This window comes from Epinephelus fuscoguttatus, linkage group LG20 (assembly GCF_011397635.1).
Source record: "Epinephelus fuscoguttatus linkage group LG20, E.fuscoguttatus.final_Chr_v1".
NCBI lineage: Eukaryota > Metazoa > Chordata > Actinopteri > Perciformes > Serranidae > Epinephelus > Epinephelus fuscoguttatus.
In genome coordinates this window covers 16,728,635-16,743,409 of record NC_064771.1, presented here as the reverse complement: position 1 = coordinate 16,743,409, position 14,775 = coordinate 16,728,635, and the positions used below count along the sequence as shown (strand labels likewise).

General features: G+C 40.7%; 1 protein-coding gene across 1 annotated transcript; it reads left to right on the top strand.

Annotated features, from left to right (window-relative positions):
• The first annotated feature begins 2,525 nt into the window (after positions 1-2,525).
• Positions 2,526-14,597, top strand: LOC125880723 (glucagon receptor-like). Its single transcript, XM_049563437.1, has 13 exons — positions 2,526-2,576; positions 5,571-5,673; positions 5,877-5,987; positions 7,762-7,883; positions 10,397-10,503; positions 10,992-11,148; positions 11,245-11,404; positions 12,614-12,674; positions 12,802-12,871; positions 13,014-13,105; positions 13,233-13,371; positions 13,492-13,533; positions 14,125-14,597. The coding sequence occupies exons 2-13, from the start codon at positions 5,577-5,579 to the stop codon at positions 14,194-14,196; spliced, it is 1,230 nt and encodes a 409-aa protein (XP_049419394.1). The 5' UTR covers positions 2,526-2,576; positions 5,571-5,576; the 3' UTR covers positions 14,197-14,597.
• Positions 14,598-14,775: the final 178 nt, after the last annotated feature.

Below are 14,775 nucleotides of genomic sequence, written 5' to 3'. Positions count from 1 at the left end.
GTGATACTGCATGCTGATCTTGTCTTGGATTAATCTATGGTACACTGTAACAACTGGTGGACCAGGTGAGAGGGGACACAAACGCACCACTCTGGAGAGAGTTGAGGGAAAATAACAGTCTTTAGTAGGTCAAAAGGTGAGTTGGGTTCACAGAAGGACAATCAGTGGAGGCAAACAAACCTCATAGGGATGAGGCAGAGTCAATCAACAGGCTAAAAAAAAAAACAACAACAAGAAAAGGACACAGCGTAACAAAAGGCTGAAACACTAGACACAGAAGGAGCTAATCAGGGTGGGACAGACAATCAGGCACAGGTGAAGTCATCAAAAAGGGGGGGGGGGGGGGGCACAGGGGCAGGAAGTGAAGTGATCTGAAACGAGAGGAGATGTTAGTTTCAGAGTAAAACAGGAAACAACATGAATGAATGAAATAAAACATAAGCTAAGAAACTTGAGCTGTGACACACTGTAAACCCAAATTTGCTCACTCAACCTAAATTTCTTTGGAAACAGCTTGAAACTTTATTATAGCACAATACCGTAACATAAAGGTTTTGAGTACACCAGATGCAAACAAATGTCAGACAGGAATTTTATGTCAGTTTAATATAACATTTTTGTTGTTTGAGCATTTAATTCCAGGTCATAGGAACATAAAAACATTGTGTACACATTTTCCCACTATTTTGTTTTTTTTAATTTCATTGAAAATAAAGATATATTGTAGCTGGTGTCATTTTCCTGAGGCCTAGAATAAGGTGATGAACTTTGAACCAGGTAGTGCTCATTGTTTCATCTCAAAACATTTTTTTTGTTAAGTGCTTAAAGCCACAGTGTGTAGGAATTTCTCCCATCTAACGTTGAAATCGTATATTGCAATCAAACGGATAGCGCACCGTAGCGCCTCACTGTTTCAAACACGTATTGCAACAACAGTAGCCGCTGTGTACCAAAAAGCTATGATAACATTGATGAAACCATGTCATCTGATACTTCATGGAGCATTCATTCAGGCTCCTTCACAGACACACATGGCGCGAGTTGACAAACCCCCCCCTCACCATGCTGGCTGTGTTTACAATGTAGGACTGTTGGGGCGGGTGTAAATCGAAACAAACCAATCAAGTCTTGTCTTTTGACAAATGACAAGTGGCTCAACCTCACACACCTCATCCCGCCTGTGATTGCATTACCTTTCTCCTTCAGCAGCTCTTTCCAGCTGGGGAAGGCTACCCTGATGTTGACCCTCGTTGTTTTAATTCGCCGGTCACATTGCCTTTTTGATTCCCTTTTGCGCTTTCTTGGCGACGAGGATTCCGTCTCCCGTGATGCTGCATATGCATGATCCTGCATTATGCTCAAAGAGTGGGACTTTGCAAAGCGCCTCTTGCTCCTCTCCTTCAGCCTCTCAGTCATGCAGCGCTGGCCTGGCTCTCGACGAAAACGCAAAAGGCTCGGCTGTATGTCCCTTGCTGGCGGGTGTATTCTCAAGATGGCGAACGTTATGGAACCCCCCAGACGACTAACCCGCACAATATACAAACAAATCTGAAATTCTCCTTTTATGTGAATAAGTCAGATTATTGGTGGAGGTGATAATACACCAATGATGACATACGTATGAATGCAGACATCAATTTTTGCCAATAAACAACTGAAAATGTTACACAATGTCCCTTAAAGTATACCCACAGAAGACATCATTAACTGTGCATATGACTTAACTGATGATGCAAAATGTCTTTTACCACAACAGTAACTGTAACCAATTAGAACAATTATGAAATACATAGAATAGCTTATGACCTTAAACACATTGTCTCACAACAACTCAAAACTTGCTGACTTTACATATGAAAAATGTCAACAAGGGATGAGTTTTTGTGTCGAGTCAAAATAAAGTTTTTATGTCATTTTGATAATCTGGGGCATTTGTGTAGACTTTACATGTGTCATGGATTGATTGGAATTTTCAGTGTACACTCTTAGCCTGAATTAGACATTACTAGAAAATTGCATGGAAAGCTGTTACCTTAAACCACTTTAGTTTTGTACTGACATAGCCTTTACTCAAAATAATTAGTCCACATTACTTATTACATTAGTAAGCATTACTCAAAACCTTTTTTCTAGTCTAGTATTAAAAAGAAAATGTGTTTTCTACTTAAATTATAGCACTTTGAATTGAGATTACTGTATTCAATATTCTGTTTGAACAAAATTTTATGGAAGGGAAGAAATTCAACAGAACATGATAAAATACCCCATAGGGTGCCCATCTCATGCGCTTTCAAGAAAAGTGGAGAGCGAAAACGCACCACAGAGGACTGTAACGCGCTGCAGCAGGCAGTCTGTACTCTATAAGCACGGAGTTGCTTGTTTCTAAATTTGCTCAGCATCCCCAATAATGACTCAAAGGCACTCTGCGCTGGGCAGAGCATCACGAGCGGACAAGCTGCTCTGTGTCTGTGCAGGTTCAGGTGCACTGCGTCTGTCACGTAGCGACGCTCAGGACGGATCATCTCCGCACCGCATCTTTGACAGCAGCTGTCTGCTCTCCAAAGGACCATTCATCTGTAAGTGTCATGCACATGTTTTGTCTTTGTTTTCAGCCTAAGCAAACTGTTTTACGCAGAAGATGTCCCCAAAAAGAAAGGGATTTATCCAATACGCATTAAAGAGAAATGTTACATCAGCAGTCTGTTGAAAAAAGTAAGATTAATAAACTTAATTAACAATATTAGAGGCTTTTTTTAAATCTGTGCTTTACTTTTGAATCTATTTCTGACTGAAATTATTGCGAGGGTAAATCAGCAGCTTATTCTTACACTTAATAAAAATATATAAAAGGTCATTACAGCCTACTTTTGTGCTTAGTTTAAGGGATGCAATGCCTGTAGTATTTCCAGCGCAACTGTTTTGAAGTGCGTGCACTATCACTTAAAAGCATGTGTATGAGGTTTAGTTCATGCACATTCTGTTTGTAACTGCTGCGAGTTAAGCTTGTTAGGGATTTTCATGTGGTGTTCAGCTGCTGCGGCTGCTACAGGTGTTCTGCTCAACAGTGTTGTTTGCTTTGTTGTCTTTTCATGACTCAGTGTAGTCAGTGCATTATATATTCTCCTGCCAGGCTATAGCGCAAAAATAATTGGTAAATTTGAGGAGCCGGTTTAAGATGTCATTTACCCAAAAAATGCATGTGGTCACAAGTTTAGAAGCAAATAGACCTGTAACTACTGGTGAATCTTCCTATAGCTGCATTTTGCACTTAGTGTATTTCTTATAGTTTGTTTTTTGTTGTTTTTGTTGCTGTGTGATGGCTAAGTTGTTCATTTATGTTGATTTCTCGCTAGCTGTGGTGCTCTTTCAGTGAGCCCGGGTTTGAGGATTCTCACCAGACTCTTCTATCTTCACGCCGTTCACAGCTTGTTGAGGCACTAACACTGGGGTTTTTTGGACAACCCTGAAGAGTTGTGGTCAACCTGATCTGCAGTGGGGTTTAGTAGGGATAAGTCTTTACATTTTATGCTTGAAAGTCCTGTTTGCAAAGGAGTGTGGGAAAGGAGGTTGTGTAAAGCCCTGGTTTTATGAAACCAAGGTCCCACTGTGGTCTCATTCTATGAGCTGCTACAGGCAATGACTGTCAATAGCCACCTACCAGGACAGAGAAATCAAATCAGTGTTTTGGCAGTCTGATACACGATGGTGGGCTGTGCTGAGCCTCAGGTGGGACCCCCACAGATGACGGAAACACAGGGCCCTCTGAGCTCACTTTGCCAATAAATGCAGTTCGGCATGCAGGGCCACAGGCCACGCTGCTAACTTCAAATACTTGTCAAAGCAATATCATATTTTCTGACAAATGGGACATCATGAAAAAACATTTCATCCAAGTCCTATGGGTAATTTACAAGGCCTGCTGGTCAAGGATTTTGATTAACAGAAAACTGAAACAAAAGCAGGATACAGCCAAGTGGGATTGTGAAAATCTCCTCCGCCAGAATTTAAAAGGCAGTTATAATTGATATGTTTTTTGAGATTTATGTGCCTGTGTTTTCACATTTGAAACTGTTTTACCTCAGCTGGTCTCACACAGAGTAATGCACTGTACCATTATCTGCCACCACCAGACAGCTGCTGTGAGAGGGATTAACACATATGAGGATATGTCGTAGGAAAGAACCCACTGAATCACTGTGGCAACAAATATGTCATGTCTCTAATCGAATGTCTACCCTCTCCCAATTACTTACTCCAGAATCGCACATTATTCATGACTTAAGGGTGCACTCGGTTAAAAAAGAAACAGGCAGGACCCTCATTTGCCCGTCCATTTTTCACAGCAGACACCATAGTCATTATATTTGGCTAACTACATCCTGTTCTGTCCATCCAAGCCAGACAGCCTGTGATGCAAGTCTGACAGCAGTGATGGTGGTATAATAGTATGAATTTTAGAATCATTAAAGATATTCTGATGGCATAATGTTGTGTCTGTAGACTGTCCTGATGAGTTCCAGTGATAGCTAAGTCCCACGTCCATATTACTAATGAGGGTCTGAGTGTGTGTTCATTCATGAACAAAACTGCCCTTTAATTGTTTGAGGAGACTGTGTCATTGTCTGTTTCATTACATCAATTAGTAACAAACGCAAGTTTTTGAATTTGCATATTTAGTTTTGTGGATACGGTATTTTGCCAGTGTCATGATTAAAATTCCACTCCACTCAAAGATGTGACTTGCTTGGGTATTTGAGCTTCACTGAGCAGAACGATGTTGGGGCAGAGTTTGACACTAGAAGGCTGTTTTGACATGCACCTGCTGCAGGAGGAAAGTGTGTTTTTGCTCACCTGGAATCTCAGTTTAAATGACTCACTGACATCTCAACTAGTTAGGAAGTCAGTCAGAGTCCAATGATGTGGAAAGTTGGAACCTTAAACTAATGACTGTTGTGGCTGGACCAGTTTGGAACCACTGGATTAGGGAACCCCCCCCCCGGAGTCTAGACGCTAGTGGTAATGGTGGTGATGAGATGAGACAAGACGAGATGACGACGAGATGAGGAGGCAGCTGATGATGGTTTTGACTGAGATTTAAAAAATAATCTTTTGGAAAATGTTAGGCTTTTTGTTTGTCAAGGTTAATTTGCAGTGGTACCTCAAAGTCACTGTGTCTGTCAGCACACTTACTGTGTCATTTATACCAATACCAAAAAATGCACTTAACTCTCAGATACCATTATAAAAAGTACACAGTGTGTTGATAAACTGCACTGTATTTACAGTGTGTGCCACTTTGAACCCATTTACAAGCACAAGTGATGGACAGGACATAATGGCATAATGGCTTTGATCTGCCTGCTGTTTCTCAAGCTGCCAAAGCTTATTTTTTGGGGGAAAAAGTTCAATGTCAATCATTTTTTCTTTTGAGTGAAATATTTGATAACCTAGGGCGATTTTTAAAGTAACACAACTGTAGAACATTTCTTCTTCAAAGTGGGCTTCATAATATGTTGCACATAAAAGCCAAGGAAAGTTTTTCTTAAGTATTTTTTTAAATGTCCTTACAGTGTGAAATGGCCAGTGGGAAAGTCTTAGAGGAGACTTATCTGAAATGGGTCCAATACAAAGAAGACTGTGTCAAAATGATAGAGAGAGAGCCGCTCCCTCAAGGTATGGAGAACTTTTATTTATTTAGTACTGAGTCATCATTCAAAAGGAAATATGACAAGAAGTGGAAAGGTTAGGGACAGAGTACAAGGAAAATATCAAATTATGTTTTTTTTTACTTGCACCAAAAATTATCATCTCTGTTTTTTTGTTGAGGGACAAATATCTTCTCTTTTCTGAAAGTTTCGTATTGTTTGTATTTCTAGCAGGCTTGTTCTGTAACCGGACATTTGACAGATATGCCTGCTGGCCAGATACTCCTGCCGGCTCTGTGGTCAACATCTCATGTCCTTTCTACCTGCCCTGGTATGACAAAGGTAAATCACATTTTCAGTGAGTTTAACTTCGACAAAACAAACTGAAATATAAATGTATTCCTATCAGCTTCCATTTGACTGTGGTGAGTCAGTGGAAATTTGCTAACAATATTCAAGTTCTTCAGAAGGTAACATTTATATCCCCATGACTGAAGCTATAACTGGATTCAGAAATACTCATTCAGTGTAGAGGTGCACTCTGGCACAAACTGAACCATCTGTTGAAATGTAACGTTGGAGCGTAGGAGCAGCAGAGTACCAATTGAAGCAAATGTGTGATGCACGTAATGGTTCGTTAACTCACATAGAAATAGAATGCTTAGAATGCTTGTTTCTTTGAACAACAGCGCTCTCATTTTAGTGTAGAGCGTCAGATTACATTTTCGGACGCACCCTAAGAATGAGAGTAGACTTGCTTAAAGGGGAGTGTCTCTTTATTCCCTGGGTCCTGTGTTCATCAATTCAGTATCCTCCTAATATGACTTGTTAAGGAGACCTTTAAAAGGGTGTTATGCTCTCAGCATTTTTTTTTCCCTCAGTCAAATATCAAGTGTATGTTACCCTGGGGGAATATGTTGAAATCATGCACCTATGGCTTATAGCTTATTGACGTTAAAGGCCCGTTCATATCCCTTTATTTGCAATATCAACTGTGAAGCTAGCCCTTAACAATCTCTTCTAATGTTAATTTAGAGACATAGGACCAGTGGTGTATAGTGGAGGGTATATGCAGGTATACAGGGTATACCAACCTCTGTTCCTGGCTGTTTACAGTATACCCACCTATCCGCCAAAAAAACATTAGTATACAGTATATAGGACAGTATACCCGCTTCCTCCTCAGCAACCTACCCATTAACCACGTAGTACACCCACCTCATAAACTGCCATTACACCACTACACCCTGGGAACATAAGGATGACCCTGTAGCAAACAGTGTGCAGGGGTAGACAACACACGACATGATAAGATACGACACAACATGACAAACATTTTTGCAAATATGCTCACTCACTTTCTTACTAAGAGTTAGTGAGTTACTTAGTGAGTTACTTAGTTAGTTAGTTAGTTAGTGAAAAGATTGATGTCACGTTTATGTCTGTCCATTTAGTAGGAGGCTACAACCAGATCGCAGTTAGCTTAGCTTAGCACTATGCCTGGAAACGGGCAGAGCTGCTGGCCTGTCTCTCTTCGAAGGTAACAAAATGAACCTACCAGCACCTCAAAAGCTCACTATTTAACATGTTATATCTTGTTTGTTTAAAAGTTCAAACAGTTAGTGTAAAAACAACATGCTAGCTAGCTGTTTTCCTCTGTTTACAGTCTTTGTGCTAAGCTAAGCTAAGCTAAGCTAAGCTATACAGCTAGTGGTTCTAGTTTTATATTTAGCTATCGTATAGACATGAGAGTATTTTTTTTATTTTTTTTTTTATATACTTTATTAATCCCAGAGGGTAAAATTAATCTCCTCATCTAATATTTAAAAAAGTAAAGAAGAAAGTTTGACTTAAAAAAGTCAAACTATACCTTTGAAGCACTTTAGAGTATTTTTTAAATAATATTTATGGATCTGATTTGATTGTTTAGTGTGTTTATGTGTTTATTGTGAGTATGCACTTTGTGTTTCTGTTCCCTTTGTATGCTGGATTGATAACCTGTCCAGTCTGTTTACCTGTTTTGAGCCCAGTGTATACTGCGATTGGCTTCAACCCCCTATGGCCCTTATTAGGAGTGAGCAGGTAATGACTGGAGAACTGACTGTTTCTCCTCCAGTGTCCCAGGGTGTCGTGCGTCGACTGTGTGGCACTGACGGCCTCTGGGTGAGAGACGACATTGGAGAGGTGTGGAGGGACATGACCGAGTGTGAGGAAGAGAAAGAGGTCACGTCTCAGGAGGTATGACATTTGCTGCAGCCATAGGGACATCTTGTTGCTTAAACATTTGTATTTCAGTATGTGTATTCTCCATTGAGGAAGATTTGTTTAACTGTCACTGCGCTGCTTAGGCCGGGGTTGTTTCCTGTCAGACCCAGATCAACATGTAAACATTTAAAGGAAAAGAACAAAGTCTGAAGTAACTGACATGTACTCGTATAAGACTGAATCCCAGTTAGCAGCACTTGTCACCCCCAGACTGCAGGTGTAATAAAAAGATGACATATATGATAAGCACTAATTAACCATAAGGGATATGATGGAGACATGTGGTGTATAAGGAGCTGAGTCAAACTAACATGACTCACCTTTGCAATAATGACTGGAATCATTGGCAGCTACTACTCTGCAACTTTATTTATAATAATATAGAAACAGAAGAAACAGAAAGCCTTTATTGTCATTGTACGAGTACAACGGAATTAGGAGTGCTACTCCTGGTCAGTGCAATTAATGAAAGTGACAGGACAAATTAAGACAGACAACAATCACCCATTCAATTAATATGAACCTAAACTAAATACTATAAAAGGATGGGTATGCGTAAAAGGATGGATTCTTTTACTTAAAAAACGTGTATTGCTCTTAAATGCTGAGAGGGTAAAGTGCTCAGCAGATGACGGTAATTCTCTATGGTATGTGCTGGAGTTAAACGTTCTGATGGCCCAGGGAGAGAAACTGTTCCTGAGCCTGTTTGTCTTGCTTTTAATGTACCTGCAGTGCTTCCCAGAGGGTAGCAGGTTGAATAGGTGGTGACTAGGGTGAGAATGGTCTTTATTAACACGAGCAATAAGCACTGAATCAGAGAGCCAAGATCCACTTCTTGTGTTTCCAGCTTATTTCCGCAGCCTTCAAGTGACTAAAAAATACCCTACATAAAATACCCTGAATGCCCTACATACCCAGAATCCACAAACACAGGCGTTTTCATTGAGTGCGTGCTCCCTAATTAGTCTTCTTTCAGGACATTGGGGGCGTGTAAAGGCTAGATTCTTCTCAAAGTTGAGGATGTTTCCTTGGTTGGATGGATGCTTCAAAGTCAGGTCCTACAGCGGCAAGACTCCCCTTCCGAGCATCCAGACAACACATAATGGATCATTCAAGTGAGTGTGCAGGTGTGTCATTGAAAAGGTCCTGCCTTCAATTCCACATAATTTCAAAAAGAGTGGAGGAAATGGACGCAGTATTGCCAAAGAGGAGATTTATGGATGTTGTGAAAGAGAACTTGAAGTCAGTTGGTGTGACAGAAGAGAATGCAGAGGACAGGGTTATATGGAGGCAGATGTGCCCCTCCTGCAGATGTGCTCCTCCTCCTGTGGCCACCCCTAAAGGGAAGAGCAGAAAGAAGAAGAAGATTGCCTACTGTTGCAGTGCTGTTGCGTTCCTCTCATTCTTTGCCTTTTAAAAGACAACCTTGGCAAAGAACTGACAATGCATCAGTGCCCTCGCCTTACGAAAGTCAGAACAAACTTTTGAATTATGCTTTGTAGATAACATGACGAAACGAGTATGGACGAGTACGAAATAATATGACTGAAGATTCGCTAACTGGAGTGCCCATTTTCAACTTCAGTTTTTCTCAAAAAAACATTTGGTGGGCTTTGAGAAATTTTACTAGCATATTTTCCTTGTATCCAAATCGGGGTACAGGACCAATGCCTGTAGGATTGTGGGTGCTGTAAGAGTGCTTAGGATACACACAAGCATCCTTAAAAATTCTCTGAACGAAGCACTCAGTCATCCATCCTAGACACTGAAGCAGTCCTTCGGCGGGATTTGATGTTTGGTGACATAGCATCCTTGAAATGCAGCCATTTAAGGATCCTTCCTTGACTTTGAGAAGCATCTAGTGTGTTTGACTTACATCTCTCTGACTCTTCTATTAATTTGTCGCACCTGTTTGGGTGGGAAAAGTTGCAGCTTTATCATTCTTATTGGCTTGCAAACTTTGGTGAGCTCATGTAATGTCACTAGAAAGATCCAGCTGCTTGTGCACTGAGCAAGCCTACACATTCCCTATACCGCAGGACAAAATGCCATCCCTTTGGCCTTATCAGCATTTGGGATCAGAAAATTACAAGGCATTCAAGGCTTCATGCCTGCAAGATTGTGAGTGCGTTAACAGAGAAGAGGTCTGGTGGGTTTGTCAGCTCTCACTGCTTTCTCTCTTTCCTACCACAGTCATGTCTTTCATTCAAGCATTAAACTCACATCCCTGAAGCGATGTGGAAAAATACAAAATGGGTCTCTGACGGATATTACCAATAAGTGCAGTTGTAGCATGAATTTTACCTCAGACAACACAGTTTGAATTATCTTGATATCACAAACCACAGAGACAGTTATTTGCACATGCGCTCTTGATGTTTTAGCTCTTGTCCTGTCTTCAGAGTCTTTTGTTTGAGGTCACATTAGTAAAGCAATGTATGGGGTCTGCACTTCCAAAAAGTGACTGGCGTGATTTGTTTTCACAGCTGTGGTTCAAAGAACTGATGGTGAGCTTCAGGATGTTGTACACTGTCGGCCATTCCTTGTCCCTCTTCACACTCGTGACTGCTCTTATCATTCTTTTGAGCTTTAGGTAAGCTGTCCAATATATTCGTCAAACATATCTCATCGATCTGACCAAATAGTAATTAAGACCACTAACAGTCTGCCTTACTTCCTCCTCAGTCCTTCCTCTGTTACCAATGCTATAATAAAGGCTTTAAAATGCAAACAGACAATCAGAAAAAAGGCAGCAACGTAGCAAACACTTATCAAGATCTTCTGCATACATAACAATCAATTACTCATGCAGGTACAGAGGGCTGTTTAATGTAATATATGTTTAATTAACTTTACCTTCAGTGTGCACAGTAATGAAACAGAACAAGTAAAGCAATTAGACGGTGCTCAAACAATGGGTTGCATCTAAAAAACAACTTAAGGACAAAACAGATGCAAACTATGTGCTTTTGCAGGTCTGATAAAACACACACAAGAACAAAGACACTAGATAAAATACATACGTGAAGCTCTGATGCACAAAATTCAAATTAAGGGGAATTTCTTTATGTCCTCTGACAGGAAACTACATTGCACCAGGAACTATATTCATGCTAACCTCTTCCTGTCCTTCATACTGCGAGCTGTATCTGTCATTATCAAAGACACCATGCTGGACCGCCACTGGGGACGAGAAATCATGAAACAGACCGATGTGAGTGAGATGCTCAGTCACCAGGTGGGTCTTAAAAACTACCACTGATTGTTTATTATTATTTGTTGTAATAAAAATTAGCTTTATGTAATGTACATTTTTTATGTCCATGTCCTCTAGGCTGCTATTGGCTGCAGGGTAGCTCAGGTAATGATGCAGTACTGTGTCCTGGCCAATCACTATTGGTTCTTTGGAGAGGCAATTTATTTGTACTCTGTGCTTATTGCCTCAGTGTTCATCGACAACAACAAATACTTACCTTACATCTGTCTTGGCTGGGGTAAGTTCCATCTCTTTGTGTCCAAATTAACATGCATCAAAAGGTTCGTCTAGGACTCATGACCCAGACAGCTCAACGGCAAAAAAAAAACTCAACGGCAATGTCATTTTCCAGAAGTCATGACCGTGAGCAGCTTCATGTAGGAATTATTTTCTTTCTACTGCCCCTGCCTACCATATCATCGCACAGAGGGAAGCTTGCATCTACTGCAAGCTAATCTAACACCACTGAGCTCAGCTGTGGAGGATGCCATCGATGTTTACTTCTTGCACTGTCACGAGCACGAGCCTCTTATTCATGAGTAACATTGATGTGTAAAGAGAACTGGATACAGCTTTGGACAAGGGGCCTCATCAATTCCTATGATGCTTGCTCAGTTGCTTGTGAAGCTGAAAACGTTTAACTGTAACTCACTCGGATGATCAGAGCTGTATCAGCATCATTGTGCCCATAGATCAGGTGCACTAGAAACTTCCACCAGCCAAGCTGGCTACTGCTGCTTGAGCACACCGCTAACTTGAATGGGGATACAATGAGTTAATCGTGGGGTCCTTCTAGACTTTCCAAATGTTATCAGACCGAATGGATCAAATCCTGAGACTGAAACAAGTCATTTTGTGGGAGTTTTGATGCTCAAAACAATGTGTCCACTAATTTACAGATGTCTTTGTTGACATGTAAATCAATGGAAAAGGGTCTTTTTGGGCCACATGACATCATGGGATGGTGTAATTACACTGTTTGCCCACTACAACAACTGGCCTCAAAGCCCAGCACACTTCCTGAGGGCCTGATGAGTAGCTGCATGCCTTCATCTGTGCAGTGATATGGTTGACAGGTATAGTTTGGTAGAAAGAAAATAGTTCCAACACTGCTCACAACAAGGTCTGTGGATTATCTTGAGTAGCTAGGTCATGATTTCTGGAAAGAGACACTGCTGTTGAGTTTCTCAAAAGTATAATTTGTGCACTTTGAGCACTACAAGCCGAGTGCCATCTAGCGCCATTATATTTCAAAGAAGGCAGACATCTCTTTTGCTGATATCTCCAGCACTCAGCAACCCACACCAAAACAGTCTAGACTTATAAATAGCACTGCAGGAAAAAGGAAAAATGTAATTTTTCGATTCTGGGCTGAACTGTCCCTTTAAACTTGCTTTAAAAGCACCTGCAGCACTGAATTCTGCAGTCTTTTCTGTCACTGTCTTAGGATCTCCACTTCTATTTGTGGTTCCCTGGGTAGTGATGAAGCAATTGAAAGAAAACAAAGAGTAAGTGTGTGAGCAGGTGTGTGTGTCGTGTCCTCATGTGCCTGATCCCTTCATGTCTAGACCTCTGACCCCCCGCTGATCCAGATTAGATAGTGGAGAAATTGTAACAGCTGCCTTTTCTTCTCAGGTGTTGGGCTGTCAATGAGAACATGAACTACTGGTGGATCATTCGTTTCCCAATTCTTTTTGCTTCAATAGTAAGGATGACTTATGCAAATAGTCTACTCAGTGCATGAAAAATAATCTGACAATTTAAGCTCCTCTGTGTAATATATTGTATCATATACACTGTTTGCATTGGATACAACAATTAAAATATAAATTTTCTTTGATCAACAGATCAACTTTCTGATTTTCATGAAGGTGCTGAGGGTCATTTTTTCCAAATTACGAGCCAGCAACCAGACAGGAGACCCTGATTACAAACTTCGGCAAGTTGTGTCAGCGTGCTCTTTTGTCTATTTTATTTTTTATTTTTTCAAACCAAGGCATCACAAAATGTCAGAAACAGTGTGTATGGTGTTGTGACAAATTGCTCTGTTTGATTTGTTCTGTTAGGCTTGCCAAGGCAACCCTTACCCTCATCCCTCTGTTTGGGGTTCACGAGGTCATATTTATCTTTGCAACAGATGAGCAGACAACAGGTGTTCTGCGCTACGTTAAAGTCTTCTTCACCCTTTTTCTCAATTCGTTTCAGGTAGGTTCATGTGGGCCAGAGAGTGACTGTTTGCTATTGATGATATTATAAAAACAATTATCTGATGTGTTACTGTATAGCAAATATAGTAAACAGGACTTTTCTGTGACCTCTCTGCAGGGCTTTCTGGTGGCTGTGCTCTACTGCTATGCCAATAAAGAGGTTTGTTTGATCTCATGTTCTCATTTCATTTTTCTTAACTTACATAGAAGGTACTGATTAGCCATATGTTACAGTGACAGTGTCAGAGAGACAACATACATGAATCTACATGGGTGTATCAGTGTAAAATTTAACTTGAATCATATTCAAACACTGTTAATCCTGATAATGGGAGGATTGGGCAAAATTGCACTTGTGTCTGCATGCCTTTGCATCGTTATGCTACTATATAATCATCATATCAGTGGCATTAAATGGTCTTAATAACATAAAATGACAATAATATTGTTTATCACATTTATTTTTGGGACAATATGTCCTCCAATAAAATAGTTATCATGAAAGGCCAAGGGAGGATCTGTGTTTATCTTCCTCAGATGGGGACACAGGGCTGGACGGATCATCTGAAGATGCATTAGAATTAAAAGATAGAATTTATGTTTTAGTCATCTATTCTTGTCCAAGAGCCTTACCTTCCAAATTTAAATCCAGTTTTCCTTCAAGCTTCAAACTGGAAGATGTCACAAAGTTGGTAGCCTACACAAAATGGCACATTAACTCTTACATGACTCCACTCTGCTCTGGGTGCAGGTTAGGACCGAGCTGCAGAGAAAATTACGCAGCTGGAGGATAGAGGCCCAGATTGTATGCTGTGGACAGTGACTAGCCGTCCTTGACTCCCGAGTGGACACTTTCTCCATCGCCACGGTGCCAGAGCGCAACAGATCCTCTGCCACAACAATGAGAGCAGTGCCTGATGGTTCACCCACTCCGGAGAGTTCAATGATTTTTAGACGGCAAGTTCAGCCAACGTCCCCACAGCCTGACGCTTCTTTGCTGCACTGTCCTTCAGTGGTACACAGAGACGACACCCTGCAGCATGGGGCTCAGCATCACGCTGGACAATCATCTGTGGCGATGTCCTTCGTCATTCACCTACCAGATCCTGTGGAGTTACTCCCACATGTTGTAAATATAGACTCAGATTGAATACATTTTTGCATTCACTGTACATTTTAAGATTATTTGCGGTTTGCTGTAGATATGTAAAACTGTACATAAGTAACTGTTATTATGTAAACTGTAAATCTGTTGTGAATATGTGGATAAGTATTTGTGATCATTTAAAACTTAAACTTAAACTTAAACATTATCATTAAAATGATATTTGTTCAAACTGGCTTTTTTAATGTGATGACGGAAGCTGAGTATTTGTACTGCAGGATGGGTAGTTCATTGTAA